We start from the raw sequence: 19,212 nt of genomic DNA, 5'->3' as shown, positions 1-19,212 counted from the left end.
GTTGAGACACTACAATTGTCTTCAGAAAGGTTGGTCTTTAGCACAGTGCTAGATCATCTGACCTGACTGAGGAGAGTAGCAGACCAACCAGACTGTGAGAGTTGCTTTCTTCTGTTTAAAATCATCAGAAATTGAAAGGCACTGACTGCCCACAAGATTTCTTTCCCTACCACTGGATAAGCTCATGGCTGTAAAAAAAAGAAAAGAAAATGCCACTGACAGCCTCTCAGCAGTGTTTCTATTTCAGAGGTAAATCTCTATTAATAAAGTAGTGCACATTAAAAAGATGTAAAAGCTTATGTCGTGTGCTGTCTCAGCAGTTAACCTGCATTTCAAATGGTACCAGCTTCTCAGATATTATCTCCATGTAATGACACCATTAATGTGCTTACTCTCTGAAGTCATGAAATATGGAAACATGGGGGGAAAAAAAAGGTATGTTAACTTAAAAAAAAGACACATTGTCTTTCTAACTGAGACTCCAGTACAGTCTTTCATAAATAGTCATACATTTACCTGATGCCTTTATCCAAAACAACTTACAATTCTGACTGAACACAACTTGAGAGTTAAGGGCTTTGTTCAGGGGACCAACAGTGGCAATCTGGCAGTGGTGGGGTTTGAACTGGCAACCTTCTGATTACTAGTCAAGGACCTTAACCACTGGTAGTGGTAGTGGTACACAGGTCATAATAGTTACAATCTCAAATGACAAGTCATATCCTGAGTGGATCGTGTCATTTACAGATCAGTTTTGATCTATTCAATATATGTGTAACAGTAAATAAAGTATGCAAAAAAGAATGCACCCTGACACCTTATTCCTTCACTATCACTCAGTCCTTCTATCTGTACAGTCTTGCTCTCTCTTCCCCCCCACTTCTGCCCAGACTATCACCTGTGGCTGTACTGAGAGTTGGAAGGAAATGGCTGGTAGGGCTCTCCAGTGAGTCTAGGGAGGTTATGCGCCGCCACATCTCAGCTCCGCGCCACAAACGCAACATGGCACTGACTGCCGAGCATGTCCGGACCTTGGCTCACGCCCGAGCTAATGGCCAGACAGCTCTGACTCCTCTGCTCCCGAATACGTGGTTTTATAACTGCCCCAGCTGATGGTAAGTCCATGCTATGGCTGCTGTGTTTCTGAGCCTGGAGGATTCCCTCATGGTTTTAACCTTTAGTCACACTGCAGTAGGGAAGACTCCCCAGTCAGGCTGAACTATGTGCATGGTGATCATAATGGTGCATGTGCCATATTAAATGTAGATAGGTTAATGAAGTGTAGGCAATGTATGATTAAGTACAAAGTGTATTGTAATTATATAATGATTAAAAAAATGCCATTTCTCACTGAAATTAGGCTCTAATTATTCCAGCTATGGCTTTATCCCTGCAAATCAGCTTAGTTTTTAATTAGGTTCCACAATGCTGCATCGCTTAATTTTCTACAGACAGGAAATTAAAGATAAAATACTTAGTTTCATTTTTTAAACTTTTTTGTTTTGTCTTTTTTCAGGGTTATTTTTTTAGTATAAATTATTATTATTATTATTATTATTATTATTATTATTATTATTATTATTATAAATTTCTACTGAAAACTACTGTTGTACACATACTAATATAGCCATGACAATACACAGTAATATTATAAATATAATATAAACATTTTCAGCATCAGAATGTGAGTTGAATAACATGTGGTGATCATTCCCATAACAATCCATAGGACATACATATCTTGGATTTTGTATTTAGCTGCCTAATATTAGACATTCATTCACATTTCTGCAAATTTATCTAACTAAATATAATTTGAAATTCCATTTGGAGCCCATTTTCTAACAGCAGCTAATGTAAACAGAAAGTGAAAAGACAAAATACAAAGCAGCTACATTGTTGAAATGGGCAGGGTTCAGTGACAAGGGCATTGCTCATAATAGAAGCAGAACAAGAGTTCATGAGGGACTGTTCACCACAAGATCTGGCACCATTATGCATAACCTTACCAGCCATTCACGCTACGTTAGTCAGAACCTGTTCAGCCCAAGCAAACACAGCTCATTTAAATATCAGGGCTAGCCTCAGATCCTAGCCCAAGGCATGACTGGTAGCATAAACAAGGCAAAATATGCTTATTGATCAAAGTGGGAATTAAATCCTGTGAAAGGTTTCTGGCCACTGCAAGCAATATACACACTCAGACATTCTTTCTGAGTCATAGTCAAAGCATGACCCACCCACCCAGGTCCTTATTTGAAAAGCTGTGTTTAATCTTGTTTTCCTTCCGTCCATGTGCCTTTTCTCTTGGGCGTTTGAAGAAGTCTGTGTATACCACAGGCTTCAACTACACTGGCTTTGATAACCTTCTGCCTACATTATCATGCACCAAGAAGACCCAATACCATGCCATAGAGGGATGGAGGGAGCGGGGGGGGGTTAGCACAACAATAAATACCTGATTCCAGAATCATAAATGAATGATAAATCATAAACAAATCATAAACCCCGGAATTCTAATTCTAATATTTAACCCCGGAATTCTAATTCTAATATTTAAGTTTACCCATCACCAATTGTTACTTTCGTACTCCAATTACAAAACCGGTAGCTTGAGTCATGGGCACATAATACAAATACCCACACATGCGCTCACACACACACACACACACGCGCACACACACCTACCTCATACTGAAGCAAGCTTTTAGTTGCGATGCTGAGTGGCAGGGGGTCATTCTGGGGAGGGGTAGTAATTGCCATGGACTCTATGATGGAGTCTTGGCACATGAGTGCGTGCCAAGCAGCCGTGCACTTCCAAACCCATTCCTCAGGCCTCCTGCCAGCTCCCTGGCAGAGCACTGTCCACGCACCCACCACCCCTCGATCGCCTGCCGCACCACTTCATTACAGTAATTGGCCATTTTAATTGGCGGTGCGGCTGCTAACAGGAAGCAGGCCCATCATTGCACTAATGACAAAACAGCTTTGGCTTTTGTGCCATATTGCAACCTGCTACACCGACGACAGCTCCAGCAGAGTTCAGCACTACCACCGCCCTTCAATCGCGAGAGGTCAAAAACTAAGCGGCATAACAGGAGGTCGAATGTAGGGAAGCTGGGATTCAAATTTTTTATTTTTTTTGCTATGGCATATCTAAACATAAAATGCTAGGTAACTTCAGATATTTTTATTTTAGAGAAGTTGGGCGAAGTGCACAGGTTGGTCCTGGAGCACAAGCACCAACAATCCAAGGCTCACGCTGGAGAGAACTAAGGGCTCCAGATTCGGGCACGAGCTTTATGGCATTTTCACACTTGAGTGTGCACCTAAGGACCAATTCTGGGCTTCTTTGAGGGAGAGGTCGATTTTCGCTGGTTTGCTTTCACACACAAGAACTCTATCCGAACCGTCCATTGATCGCACAATTCCATACGTAACATTTGCTGGTAGGAAGAAGTCTCATCCATTTGCTGCTTTTTATTATTTTGCTTGGATTCAAACACAGTGAGGAAGCAGTGAGGAAGATTGCCTGGAATTTGACTGAGCAGGAGTACCTGTAAACAAGGAGCTGTTCTTGTATGAGATTTTTGTTGCAGTGTATGTCTATAGATTGCTTTTTTTCCCCTCTAAAATACACCCTACAATGCTGTGCAAAATATTTTGGTTCCTGAGAAAGATGGAGGATGGAAGCGAATCCCAAACCAGAGCTTGCTAGTAGCGAACCGCAGACCACAGATTTTAAAAGGACCAGAGATCTGGACTGCTCCTGGGCTCAAAAACAGCTTTCACACTTGACCAAATGTTTTGAACTCACAAAGTAAACAGACCTGGGTCCAGAAAAAAGTTCTTGTGTGAAAATGTCCTTCGATAATTACTGTAGATCTGCATCTTTCAGAGTGATGACATGTGCATGGACACACACACTGACATACACACTCTCTCACTCACACACACCTGCAGCATACTGTCATTTAAATGGCCTTGCTGGCCACATGGCTGTTACATGTCAGACCACATGTCAGGTCACCTTGCATCTCTCTTGTCCAGTTCCCATCACTGCAGTCCTATGACGGGACGGAGCCTCTGGTCAGAAAAGCCTTGCATTTGCCTTAACTCACTCATTAAAATGATCCTATATTGCCTTTTTTGCTTAGTTTATTTTGGCATATAAACATGATTGCAAGATGCGTGAATGGCACAGTCACCCATGCCTAATTAATTTGTGGTCTAAAAGTATAGAACTATTTAGATTTGAAGTGCAAGTGGTTGTGCTTCATCTGGGTATTGGGCCCTGTAATCCCTATAATTAAGCCTATGCAATTTGAAGGACTGATTCTCCATCATGGGCAAAAATCTCACACCTGAGGCCGACCGTAACATTCCCATTCACCTGTGAGTCTAACCTTTGACCCTGCATTCAACCAGGAGAAGACCTAGCAGTCTAACCCCAGAGGTTGAATCTGACCATAGCCTTTACACACGTCACTTGAGGAATTGTGCTCCCTTTCTCCCACCGTATCACGCCCTGTTCAGCTCAGCACGCCCGCTCCTACCATAAAGCCACAGGTGTGAAATCAGATTTGATGCCGATGGAGACGGGAGCCATCCTCCTGGGACGTGGGTTTCAGCTGCATTCGCCAGTGCCACCAGCTGTATTTAAATACCTTAGGCAGCATGCAGATGAGCAGGGTGGTCTGTGACCCAAAGCAAAACAAAAGCGGCGGCGAACGTGGAAAGGCCGACCGGAGGGGCAGATGTTTGCCATCCTAATTAAGACAGTGTTTGATTAACACAAGCTCGGTTTATTGGTTCTGAGTCGTGGTATGCCGCAGGGCTGTTAGAGCCTAATAAAATGATCAAGGTATACCATTTAAGATCAAGACATCATTTATAGCAAACACAACCTGCAGTATCATGCACACACACACATACCTGACACTTTACTAGGTACGCCTAATGTATGGGTACACTTTATACACACTGTACATTCTGGCATGCATAGCTGTACCCTCCCTTGCACTCTCTACCATATTAAATACCAGTCAATTACCAGTCAATTACGGACTTAAAATGTTTTGGGTGGTGTAAACACAGCATTAACACTGACACGCTAATGCAGTGGTTGTATGGTTGCTGCTCCTGCTTTATAGAGTGTTGCAAAGTTTATATTTGCAAATATATCCAACACCTGGTGATTCTACTAAAGATCATTTACACATTAAGGTAAAGATAACACTGTATATTTTTGGCCCATACATTAAAACTTAAGACTTTGTGGTTTTTTTTAAGTTCTTTGTTGCATCTGCTTTTAATATTTCACTTTGTCTCTTTACCTTTTCCTTCCAGTGATTCCACAGTCATTTCTGTTCATGACAAAACAGCTACATTCTGAACTTTTCATCAGACAGAAGGGTTTCTTCTTTCTGATAAAATCCCACTCAGTTTTATCTGCCCCCCATTAAGGATGTCAGCAGTTAAAAAGCCTGCAACCAAGCCTGCTACATGTACATTCTCGGAGACCATTTATTATACTTCTTTTATAGTTTAATTGCAGAAATTACGCAGATGACGAATTTTGTTATTTAGTGACTTTAAATCTTGGGCGTCTTTTCTTTTTTTCCACCCAGAGTCTGACTGCGTTGAGCAAAAGACAGACGGGCGGCCGTTAGAGCACATTCCCGCCGCTTTAAATCAGTGGCTGACCCCACAAATTACTCCGGCTTAATGGAAAGTAATGGGTGGTTTGTACTGCACGTTAAAAAAGCACCTCGTTCTCACTTCAACCTGCAAGAAAGCCCTGTTTGAGGATTTGACAGGAGGCCATCAGAGAAATATGGAAGTTCACCCTCTCAGAAAAAAAGTGATTTTGTTAGAGAAAAAAAGCCATTTTTCTGCTGCACTCTGCATACATCAAGCATTGTCACATAAAATGCCAGAAAGCCTGCAACAAAGCTATGTGATGCACAAAAGAATTGTTTTAAGTACATTAAAAAAAAAAAAAATCCCTAAAAATAAAATAAGACCCAGGCAATGATTTAATCCTGACCGATCCATCAAATATAGCATCGCCATCAAAATGGACAGCCATGTTTCCACAGGCAGATCCTTGTGCTGTGAAGTATGACCTACAGGAAGCAAGAGAAGAATGTATAAACTATAGCCATGAGTAGTTCTCTGTCACCATGACAGACTCTGGAGCCTTTTCCGCATGAAGCGCACTCCGTTTCTCCCTGATCGACTGCCACGCCTACTTAGTGACATGCACCGGACACGGGTTCTGCTTGGCCTTACTTCTGCTCTTCATACCACTGTTCCTGGAGCGCACGTGAGACGACAGTGGGAGCAGCTTCGGATCGAAATCCCGGTTCGGAAAAACCCGCATCTGGGTTAGGAAAAACTGCTTCCCCAAGGGAAGCCGATGGCCACGTCAATCGCAGCATCTCGGTTGAAGTAAAATTATTGATAGCAGAGGTAGACTGGCGACAATGAATTGGTTATTAATCCCTAGTACTTATTTTCTCTCATTGCCTATCCCGTGTCTTTTTCCCTGTGGCCTGAACATGAACGCCATTCAACTGACTTAATGTCCTCTTTAAACGGCCCCTTGTTAGGTGACATTTTATCAATAAAGGGTAATAACACTGCACTCGTGGCAATATGAAGTCTGTAATGTTGTTTATTACCCACAATAAAATGACACTACAGGTAGCTAAATCCATAGCGCTCACACAGAAGGAATACTCACTGTGTGCCGGAATCAGCAGTGTTTGGTTTATGGATTACAGTGTTAATCGTCAAAGAGGACAAATCTGCAGGCATAGTGTTTACACGCGCGCGCGCACGCACACACACACACACACACACCCATATGTGAATGCACTTTAACTGCCTGATAGTCCTAAGTTGTAGGAAGCACTTGCACAAAGTGCTTGACACACATTGATTTAAGTGCATGTCGCCATTTCAGTGCACTGACTAATTCCTACCTGACAAACACTGTAGCACTACAATTGCACCTGCTGACAAAAGCACCCATGACAGGGAGGGTGAACCATTAGGTACAGCAATAAGGTGTGCCCACATGGGCGATGGAGATGACTGAACGTGAGTCTGGTATTAAACATGCCCGGGGATGGGGTTGAGCCACCCCATTATGGGAAGGACAGGGGACGGTAATCCCCTCCTCTCTGAAAGCGAGCACATTCCCTCAGCTCCAGATACCAGACCAGTTGTGACGCTGAAGGAGGCTATTCATCAAAGTGTGATACACGTGGATATGCTTTGCCAAGCACCCTGGCATCCCAGCGCACTCCAGACTGAATCATTTCCATGCTGCGCGGGGGCCGTCAGACCACATCGATTACATTCCGCTTCGGGAATGCAAAAGGCACGGATCTCTGCGAAATCCAGACCTGCACTGTAAAAAAATATTTTGACTTTGGCATTACAACTTTTCCACTCTTTGCCAAGTCAATTTAGATTCAACAAATTCACAAAAGATTTTTTGTTGTTTTTTACAGTGTAGCCATCTGATATAGTTAATGGGGAGTGAAAGGACAAAGCTATGAATTAAATCCAGAGCATCACAGTAACATAACAACAGCATGGTGCAGAATCCCTTAAAAGTCCCTGCAGATAGCAGATTATGATGACTCTGCAGTGGAAATCATAATCTATTAAACAAGCAATTCATATTCTCAGTTAGAAAAGATTTAAAACCTCTAATTCAAAAGCATGCTTGGTTTTATTTGCAAAAGTGAAAGACCAGACTCCTCAAACCAGGTGATTTACATGTATGATAGGATGATACAAAAAAAAGGATTACGTCTAAACATCTGTCTTTGCACATAAGATAAGCAAAAATGTGAACTGTGTGTGTGTGTGTGTGTGCCTATTGCAATTTCATAGCTAACACAAAACAAGCACTGTGCATTTATCTGATGAGCTATCAGCCACGCTATGGATTTTCTGTTAAAAGGGCATGGATCTTACTGTGCTGGCAGTGGACACCGTTGAAGCCGGGGGCGCACTTGCACATGTACCCGATGAACGTGTCACCTCTGTAGGTCTCACTGATCTCGCACATGCCTCCATTGTGGCACGGGTTGGGGTGGCAAGGCCCTGTAACACAAATGTGAACGCTTGGTAAATAAAAAACATTTCCCTCTGATTGGGTGAGCCTTATCGCAATTAATGCATTCCACAATGTAAATCCTGGTGTGTAAAGCATTCTGAGAGTTTCTGGGAAAAGACTGCCTTGACTCATTTGAGATATCCAGTTTTGTTTACGCAGCACCCATTAGCAAACAGTCATTTAACGATTAGGCATTTCACATAAATGGTTATAGATAAAGCCAAATGAGTCAATGTCACTTGCCTCAAAACCTCAGATGTGTGGTACATATCCTACTCAAATTCCTGAACAGTTGGACTAAAGGTGACTAATATATAAACAGAGGCAGGAGAGAAGAGTCCATAAAAGACAGGAGAGAGACAATCTAGAGAATCTAGAGATGGGTGTTAGTTCTATTGGTCACCAGGGGGCTGCCTTGGGCACAGAGCTCATTAGGAGTGCTGTGGTTGTTCCCTGTAGCCACGCTACAGCTAGGGCTCAGAAGCTCACTCAGTCACTGTACTTGGGTGGAAGACGTGCCGTGCTGAACAAAGCCCAGCACAGGCTGCGAATGGCCACAAGAAGGTGAAAGGGTCAAAGGCAACGCTGCCTATCTGCATTGCTCCAAAACTCACTCACTCTGTCTCACATGAACTAATAGACTCTCTGTCACACCACACAGGATTTAACCCTGTCAGTGTAATGAATAGCACTGACCATGTAAGCACTGTCCATGCCTGTATTGACTCATAATTTTATAATTTGTCCCAAGGTCTGCAGAATATATATATATATATATATATATATATATATATATATATATATATATATATATATATATATATATATATATATATATGCACATTTTAACCTTAACATCTTATACAACATAATATACAGATCAAAATGGAATAACAGCTAAATGATGACAAGCTTACAACATAACATCTTAAGGGAGGGAAAAAAAAATCTGCTACTGTACTTCCTCATTCTTTACTGCCACCAACGTCCCTGCATTGCAGATCAGTGTAAATCATACAGACCTCCCAGGACCCATAGCTCACTGCCTATCAATGAAAGCCTGATGTTTTAAACATTAGGGGGAGCTGCAGTGGATTGCACACTGTCAAAACCTGCAAGATGAAAGTCCTGGGCATGGCCGGATTAATCTTTCAGAAAAGCGGCAGAGAGTTTGGCTTGGGGCCACACGGGCGGGCCAGGTGATCTGCTGTGGTGGACCTCCTGACGAGGTCAGAGAAGAAGAGAGTGACAAAACATAAATGTTTTTTTTTTTTTTTTTTTTCATGCCTCAACAAAATGGTTGGCCCGATCCAGTCCTGACTGGCTCATCACGTGGAGATCTGGAGAGCAGTCCTCTCACTTAAGAAAGCAGAGAAGTAATTTCCATCGTTCTCCTGAACACTCATACCAAGGAGCTCCACTTTCCCTCAGAAGGCCAAAGTGATGTTTTGATCGTGGATCGCCATGCCTTAATTGTCCTTGTACTTCACAAAATGGAGTGAGATAAAAAATAAATGAAAATGGAATGGAATTCGAGTCTTAAAAAGGAGCTGTCTGCCCTCTCGGACAACTGGCCCAAAGGCTCTGCATTGGTTAAAGCTCTTACGGCAGGGGGAGCAGAAACTGCGAGCTTTATAGTGACGACAGCAGTGCGCAATCATATTGTTAACCATGTGTGGCCTGACCTTCCATGCCCTGTCCAAATAACGGAGCCGTTCTCCACGCTTGTAGCCTGATCCTTGGACAGCGATTGTAGTCTCTGCAGCGGATGGCTGTAGGAGCAATTTTCACTCTGTTATCTCTAATCTCTTAAAGTCTGGTTACCACAAAAGCCCAGTGTGGTGTGATGTGGCCAGAATCCACTTGTGCAAAAAATAAACAGCATTGGACGAAATTTTTTGTTTAGTTTTATCTGCATAATGTAGTTTAGATGAAGTCTTTGAGTACAATAGATGGACAATTACTGCCATTATGAGTCAATGTTCGAAAAAGTAGTCTTAGATGATAAAATAGAAAACAAGAAAGTCCCCCAAATACCCTTGGAATAATAATAATTAATTTTTACAGAAAAATCAGCGTCTGTGAATTTGGGTGCTGTGTTCTATCAGCCTTAACAAGGTTTGGGAAAACAGAAAACATATAATGGCTTTGGCAGGACTCCATTCCATAGCTCCCTGCACCCTGGAGGACATGGTGAGAGCCCTCCCCTGCATTCTGACATGACGATCCATAACTCCACAAAGGCCCTGTGACAGGCTCTCTAATGAAGAATGCATGCCTTCACTGTTCCAAGCCGAGAGACAGAAACGCAGAGAGAGGAAGAAGGACAAACAGAGAGAGAGAGAAAGACCGACAGAGGGAGAGAGAGTAAATGAAGGAAGTTTGCGCTGCAGCCATCTGAGATGTCGTAGCCAGTCACAGCGGATGAAAGGGAGCTTTGTCATTAGCGGAGGCAGCCGCGGTCGTGTTCCATGGTGAGGATTGGCCGGTGTTAGGTGGCCAAGCACCAGAGACAGCCATGTGAATAATGCTGCTCTGGTGCTGGTGTCACCAACACCCCCTTCCCCCCACAAGGATAAGGAAAGCAAGCCTGATCAATCAGCCAGGGCCTGGCTCGGGCGCGACGTGGCGAAACACAGAGACGTGGTTAAATGCAGCCGAGCGTCCTCCACTTTCCCTAACAATCAATCACAGGCCGCCCCTTCTCCCGCCCACCCTTAAAATGCCATTAGGAGATCCATTTCACTGCTAATGGCCTTGCTTACACAAATCAGCCAGAATGGCATTAGGAGAGGATTAGTTTTAGGACTCCTAAACAGATGAAAAATATAGCAGCCACAAAAGACAAGACAAGGAAGTCAGGTTTGGGAGCAGGAATGTTCCAGCCCAGCTGGTGAGTTTTTTTTTTGGGGGGGGGATAATAAGTATAGTACTCAGCTGTTCAGGGTTTACTTTTCAAAAAGCACTGCAGCACAATCATTCTATGGCAGAGTGAGTGAGAACCATTTTCAGAGTTCATTATACTGCAGTGCCTTTGGGAAATTTAAGTCAAATCAGCATGACTTGTTTACTCCAAATAGAGCCCTTGGCTGACATGGAGAAATTCTAGGAAGATCTCCTGTGATTTTGGGAGATTGTGAGATTCCGAATCTAGGGAAGGTCAATCAATGTGCATGTAGCACACCATAATTTGTATATTTATGCAGATTCTGTGTAATTAAAACACAGACCAAGATAATTAATTGCCTGGATTGCAGTAATTACAATGTTGTGACTCAAACAGATACTTGGACCATTGTGCATTTCACAGGAATGAAAAGCCTGACTAGATCACATACCCAGATGACCCGCACTTGCAGACCATGTAAACACATCTTTGCCGAAACAAAGCAGTTTTGTAGAGACCACGGTAATTGTGCACCTCTGCGTCTATACAGAATATGTACAAAAACAACCTGTAAAATTGCTGTGACCGCAGCCCTAGAGCAGGCTGAGCCATAATTAAGGATAATCAGTAACGTGTAAAGACAACACTGGTCTGGAAACTCTGCACTTTCATTTGCTGTTTGCATAATGCTGTGGCCTTTCGGGTCAGTGCTTACTCCTGCTTACACGTATCGCATGTTTTATTCACGCACCGAGTCTTCTTTTGCACCATACTGTTCTCACGCAAATCCATTGGTGAATTTGTGTCTATCTTTAAGTGTTACCTTCAGTGACCTCCTTTGGAGGGGGGGATGGGTGGAGCAGGCAGAGCCAGCCTGGGCGCAGCTCGGCCAGCAGGGCAAAGATGGTGCGTGGGGCAGGTGTGTGCATTGCCAGCCCTGGCTTGAACCCTAGACCAAGGTGCATGGGGGCTTAGACTAGAGCAATTACAGTGGCACACACATGGCCAGGTGCCAGTGTGGGCAAGAAAGACATTTGAATGAATCTATATACATGAGCACTCACACCCAGCTTTGATGTAAGAGCATGCCTTTGATCAGTGTGAGAGCTACTCTGCTTCCACTGGAAGAAACTATTATGAGCATGAAACAATTGTGCAAGCATACTTGAACAAAACAAAACTTCTTTTTTTTTTTTGCATTATATCATTGTAGCCCAGCTCTGTGTCATACCAACCATCTGAAAATCTCTTTCCAATACATCTTCAGGAAGGAAGCAGTTGTGTGCACAGTGCGATTTATGGCCCCACTTTCTCCCACACTTTCATCGCAGCATCGCGGATAAACTAGTAAGTAACCTCATTACATCTTGGTCCCTTTACACAGGACAGAGGGTCAGCCTCACCAGGCTGCTTTAACCAGAAGTGTCCCCCGGCCCCCCACCCGCCCAAAACGGTCCGCCTCCAAAACCATTTTTCACAGATCCATCTGATGAGGACCGGGGAACTGAAAGCCCAAAAGCACCCGGTGCCAAGCTATCTGTTTACTTAGGGTGTCCTGTGCTTTACGTCATCGTTCAGCTCCAGTCGTCCGTGACAAAACGGATGAGACATGCTGACATTTGCCTCCGTCAAGCACGAGCTGGCTGCGGCTCTATTAGCACGGGCCGCGCTGTAAGAAGGGAAGACGCACCATGTGGCATGTCTCTTAAGGGAGGGGATGATAATTCAAGATCACCTTGTAAAGTCTTTCAGTTGTCAGAGGTAAGAGACAGATAGACACACACACACACACACACACACACACACACACACCCACACCCACAGTGAGAGAGAGTGAGAGACACAGAGACAGAGAATAAGAGAAAAAGAATGAGAAACCAAGCTGGGAAATGCCTTGGAAATGTCACTGTCATCGAAACAGAAGGCACTATTCTGTGTTTCTGGTCCCACCTCTGTTTGCCCAAGAATGTAAAACAGATAAGGAAGGAGCCAATCACCATTTTCAGTAATCCTTTTGCTAAAGGGCCACAGAAAGGTCACCGCCCAGAGTCTACAGAAAGTAAGGATAAAGGATTTCTTGACCTAACCTCTTATCTATTTTGATTCTGACTTCTGATCATAAGCTTTAGTGTAGCGAAGTCTAGCAGTGAAGGAGGGATAGAAAGGAAGGACCTGGATGGCAAAAGCACATCAAACAAAGAAGTTGGTGTTAGGGTCATACCTATTATCAGCTGATTCTTAAACATGAGTGTGCTTTAAAAAAGCTTGCGGCTCCTGATTTTTTGCTTTATTGTTCACTGTAGAGGCACCCAGTAAAGCCGCTGCTCAGCAGTGCAGGGCTGCCCTCCAGCTGATTCACAACTCGAAGCTGTGCCACGTGTCCATGGTTAGCGATGCCTTAACGGTCTGCTTCCTCCCAGAGGAGCACAGGAAAGAGTCTCACTCCACCCCCTGGGTATGCAATGTACAAGCCAAGGAGATGTCTGCAGCACTACCGGGCAAACTTCAACCCTCAGTGCGCTTCGCCGTTGTTGGCTAAGCGACAACAAGTTATCAAGCAGGTGCAAGTGATCACTCTCGACACATTTAACTCAAACTGTCACCACCGGCTGGAAGTGCCATGCTGTCCATGGCTACTGCTAATTAGTGCACTTTTAACCAGTAAACTGCTTGAACAATTAAAAATGTGCACACGTTGGCACACTCTAATAGAAAGAAGGTGAGTAACCGCAGCCAAAAAGCTGGGGCCACAAGGACAGCACATACTCCCCTCCTGTGCTGCTGATACCAGAGGCTGCTTTTTGTGAATGGGGCAAATATATACACATATACATATACAGTACTATGCAAGTGAAAAAATACTGTAAACTAAGAATCCTGTGGATGTAGATTTCCTCAAATCATTCTGTCTCTTGATGTAATCCCAGACAGACTCGATAATGTTGAGATTAGGGCTCTGTGGGGGCCATACTATCACTTCAAGAACTTCTTGTTGTTCTTTATGCTGAAGATAGTTCTTATTGACATTGGCTGTAGGTTTGGGGTTGTTGTCCTGCTGCAGAATAAATTTAGTGATGAGCCTCCCTGATGGTATTGCATGATGGATTACTATCTGCCTGTATTTCTTAGCATTGAGGACACCATTAATCCTGACCAAATCTCCAACTCCATTTACAGAAATGCAGCCCCAAACATGCAAGAAACCTCCACTATGCTTCACTGTTGCCTGCAGACATTCATTATTGTATCGCTCGCCAGCCCTTCGCCGAACAAACTGCCTTCTTCTACAGCCAAATATTTCAAATTTTGACTCATCAATCTGGAGCACCTGCTGCCATTTTTCTGCACCCCAGATCCTATGTTTTCATGCATAGTTGAGTCGCATGACCATGTTTCCATGTCGGAGGTATGGCTTTTTGGCTGCAACCATGAAGACCACTTCTGACCAGACGTCTCGGGACAGTAGATGGGTATACCAGAGTCCCACTGGTTTTGTCCGCTCGCTTTGCATTTTGTAAATTGATAAAAATAAACAATTATTATTTGTATGTTTGAAAGGATTCTTAGTTTATAGCATTTTTTCACACCTGCCTAAAACCTTTGCATAGTACTGTATGTATATATAGACAGAGGAGATCTCACTATCGGCTGATGAACTCAGCCCTGACCACAGTTATGTAATCGCATACTAATGTCCATTACGGTTGCCTGGTCCATCATTTAAAATCCCACAGAGCACCAAAAGTGCATTATTAATGCATCGTACACCTCCACAGCAACTAATAAGGACCCATTGGGCTAAAACGAAGGCTCTCTGCAGGGTTATTAGATGTACATCTCAAATCCATTATTAAACAAAGCATGGGGGGGAGGAGGGGAACAAAGTGCAGTGGGGTAATTAAAAGAGAAAACTCCCCTTTCTGATCTAATGAAGCAGAGAATTTAAGAACCATATAATGAATGAATTTTTGACAATTGATGATGCGCAAACGCGTCTGCCCCGGTTTCACTCTCCGCCCGTGTCGGGAATTTGTTGTGAGGTGAAAGGCCGTTGGGCTCTGAAACACAGCCTGCTGTTATTATGAGGTGTGTGATGACATGGAACTCTGGCCAGGTGCCCAGGGTTAGCAGAACGCATATGCTGGTGCTTACATTCTCCCTGGGTCTAAAAGCATGCAAATTGCTTCGCAGTCAAGAACGCCCCAATGGTGATGAGCAAGGAGCCAGAGCAAAACTGCCTCCGGTGAGGAAGTTGGGAGAAGGGGAGTGTTTTCCTTTGTGATAGCAGGTGCGCCAGCACAGCTGCATGCTAAAGCTGTCATCCATTCCATCGACACTGATTTCCTCCCACATTTTTTCATGCCTGTCTTTTTTTCCCCTTTGTACTGTAAATTCAAAGCCTTTTTTTCTTATTTCTTATTTTTTAATGGGATCAAATCCACTTCAACAGAACAGAGAATTACAGATAATAGCGTGGTAAGGAATGACAGCCGGTTAGCATGATATCACCCATGTATTTAATCAGCTTATCAAATGCTCCGGGATCATTGGGATTAAGAACATCATTCAGGTGTTGGTTCCTGCTTTGGAAATTCTGACTGCTGCACTTCTGCCCAGGCCTGTGAGTCAGCTGGTAACCACCATTCCCTGATTTTTCACACTCTTACCTAGCACACCTTCAGAAGGTGAGGAAGGTGCAGGAGTGCCCGGGGGTATGGTAATATGTGAACATCTTCCTGCCACTCCCTGCTGCTGCCCTTAAAGGGTATTAACCCTCAAGTGCCATCTTTGCTACATAGCTACAGCTAGTTGTCAGCCTCCTCCTCTAATTCTTTGGTGGAGCAGTGTGTTGTCCCTCTGGGTTCTCTCCTGGCTGCACGAAACCTTACACATGGGCCTGATGGTGCCCAGATTGCTGTTCATTGCCATCCTGTAGCTTCCAAAGAACTTGGTTATTTAGCTATCTAAAGCATCATAGTCACCTTGCATACTGATAAAATATGTGGTAGACCTGCTCTGATTTTGCAAATTGGGCAGGAGTGGTCTTTTCCAAACCTGAGGACATCGGAGGTTACCTTGATCAGGAAACTTGGCCTGGTTAGTGTTGTTCATCTGCCCAGCTGGTATCTCTGCTTACTGAAGTCTTCTGAGACATCCAGGCTCTTTGATGGCCCTGTGCCATTGCTTTGATCAGTCACTGTTCTTGTTCTATAAGTTTATCACAACCACAACCTTTTGACCACAACCACAAACTTCCATTGCATCTTTGTGGCCTTGGACTAGAACTGTACAGGCTCTCCTCTGTCCAGTCCTGTGCAGCCTGCCTGAACCCTTCTTTGAGTACTGCAGCCAGCTGATGGCCCAGTTGAATTTGGCCTTCACCCTCCACTTGTTACCAGGGCTAATGGAGATTGGTGCTCTTTCCTCAAGCATGTCTTTGGAGTCCCTCGGCTCTAGAACAAGACAAACCTTTGCCTGCTTGTGTCCCAGGCTGATGGACTTCAGACAAAGATACAGCATGTTCTTGCCAAAGAGGTCAGCATCAGAAAAACAATGGAGCAGGCCCAGCCATTTCTTGATGCAAATGTTGGCAACGCTTTCCATCTTCCTGATTGGCGATGTGGGAATTTTGCACATGACCCGTTACAGTGTGACCTGATAGCAACACACTTTGCACTTCCCAAGCTCTGGGTGCAGTACTTTAATTATTCATGGAATGCCACCTAATAAAAAGAAAAAAGTGTGCTTTTAATATTCTGAATAATAAGAATAATCTGAACATGACACAGAAGGTTGCAGAGAGTGAACTGCCCTAATATTCAGTTGGACGTCTGAACTTGTTACCAGCAATCTTGGCTCACACATCAGGGTTCTTGCTTTTTTTCATCCCCAAACACTTTGATTTCTCAGTTTAGAATTCAAAGCAGATAGTATCCAATGGGTTGTTTATTTTCTTAAAATTTTGAAGCATTTCTTGGCACAACATCACACTAAATATCATGTTGTTTTATCAACTGTGAAACCTAATATTCCACTATAACCTGTTAATGTAGGAAAAAGCCCAACAGCATAAAAACATGACATTGTGGTATTGGGTAAAAGAGACTGCATGTGCATGCAACATTCTCTGCATCTGTTAGACGCAGCAAAGTTGCTTTAAATCAGAAGATTAACTAGATGTCTTAGGTTTAACATTAGATATAAAAGTATACTCAGTATAATCTAAAAACAACCAACCAAAAAACCCAAAACATATTTAATTCTGGAACTGAAATGTTGCATTTATAGGTTTATCTCCACACCAACAACTGCTAGCTGAGCACACACGCACATACACACACACACGCACACACACACACACACACACACACACACACACACACACACACACACACAGTGCTCAGGGCTAAAGGTGCTATTAGTCTATCAGTGTCTGGCACAAGCACACCCAGCCTGGCCAATCTTGTGCTCTTCTCATCTAGGACATTAATTCCGACACTCAACTCGAGTGTTCAGACTAACTACAAATTTATTTTTAAAGTGCAGCAATACAGAATATAATGAGTCAATTTGGCACACAATTTTCAGTGCTATTCAGAATTTTCACAATCCCCTAACTTCACTCACCATATTTTTTCCCATTTCCCTATGAAATTATTAACCCTTTTTTCAGGCATGTTTACCCGAAGACATCTGTGCATCTTAAGGAGGTACAAGTTCTCATATCTTCAAACCCCAAAGGAAAGCCGGTGTCTAGCGATTAAAGCAGAAAAGCAGCCAACATTTAAGAAATGAAGTGGAAAATAAAAAAGTGAAAGAACATGATTCCAGCATGTGCCTTCAGCAGCTTTGGCAGTGCGTTCAAAAGGAAAGGCGCAGGGTCCAAAAAAATGAACTGATGTGTATTTACATCACCACAGCATATCAGATTGAGTGCACTATCAAAGAAATCCACTTATCTGTCTGAGAAAACTGCAATGCTAATGGGACTGTTTCACTTTTACCTTTTCCTTGATTTATATATACTGAAGATGAAAGCTATGACTAAATCCTAAATTTATGAGATCACCATTGTAAAAATGAATGAATGCTAAACAATGTATGCATTTACCATTAAAACAGAACTGATGGGACTGGTGGGCATTTGCCACTGGCTGGTAGCAGGCTATGACATTAGAGAGCTTTTATGCTAATCCATGCTGATGATCTTTTGCCAGTGCATGCACTATGCTAATGCTAAGTGCATCAAGTCTCATCATTAGCTCCTCTGGGAGAACATAAGGAACGGAGTGGAGCAAACTGAAGACTGAATCATTTATGAGCAGTTTTGTGCAGGTGGAACTGACAAATAACTCAAAAGTAAAGGCCCTTGTGACAATTGCTTAAAAGTTGTCACAACAGATTTTAGCTTGAGGTTATTGTTATTGTTGATGAGGTGTTCATCTTGCTGCTGCTGTAATACTGCCTGTAATATTTTGGCTGTGATTTTCTCAGATTATGCACATATTATGTTAAAGGGCAAAATGCTCTGGCGTGTTTTCAGATGGTCCTCGACACTTCAACAAAGCACAGTGCTAGAGCCACATCTGGTACAAATGACGGGGACATGGGTCAAACCAGAGCGAGGTGCTTTACAGTGGCAAGGGCCATGGTGACAAGGGAAGCAACAGCTTGTTGTGTGTGAGAACAAAACAGTTCTTTAACCCGTGGGGGGGGGGGGGGGGGGAGAAAGAGAGAGGGGGTGGGGGGGCATCTAATGCTTTACTGAATGCCTGGAAGCTGATATAACACCAGAGAGAAGGAGGAGGAGAGTGTAAGCAGTGATCAGAGTTGCTGCACTCTGAGAGATCAGTGCTGACCGGGCACCATGAAAGAATCAATGAGAAAATCGCCCAGGAACCTACTGGCACGCACACACACACACACACACACACACACACACACACACACACACACACGCGCACACACATGCGCACACACACGCACACACACATAAAACACATACACACAAACTAACATGCACACACGCTCTCTTACACACACAAACACACACACACGCACCGCAAGCACACACACAGACACACGCACACACACACTCACTCAGGCAAACCCATTTTTCGGGGAAGTCATGATGTTTTGTTTTTTTTGTGTGTGTGTGCGTGTGTGTGTGAGTGAGAGAGAGAGAGAG

The 19,212-nt window shown here is 43.5% G+C and overlaps 1 protein-coding gene across 6 annotated transcripts in view; it reads right to left on the bottom strand.

Annotated features, from left to right (window-relative positions):
* Nucleotides 1-19,212, bottom strand: part of edil3a (EGF like and discoidin domains 3a) — a 112,269-nt gene that overhangs the window by 58,289 nt on the left and 34,768 nt on the right. For all 6 annotated transcript variants that reach the window (XM_027015065.3, XM_027015066.3, XM_081714070.1 and 3 more), the window contains one exon: nt 7,996-8,124. In XM_027015065.3, coding sequence (XP_026870866.1) covers nt 7,996-8,124 — 129 coding nt within the window. The remainder of the gene's footprint in view (nt 1-7,995; nt 8,125-19,212) is intronic.

The sequence above is a fragment of the Electrophorus electricus genome, chromosome 5 (genome assembly GCF_041902795.1).
Source record: "Electrophorus electricus isolate QZ-2024a chromosome 5, ASM4190279v1, whole genome shotgun sequence".
Classification (NCBI taxonomy): Eukaryota; Metazoa; Chordata; class Actinopteri; order Gymnotiformes; family Gymnotidae; genus Electrophorus; species Electrophorus electricus.
This window is presented reverse-complemented; position numbering and strand designations above follow the sequence as displayed.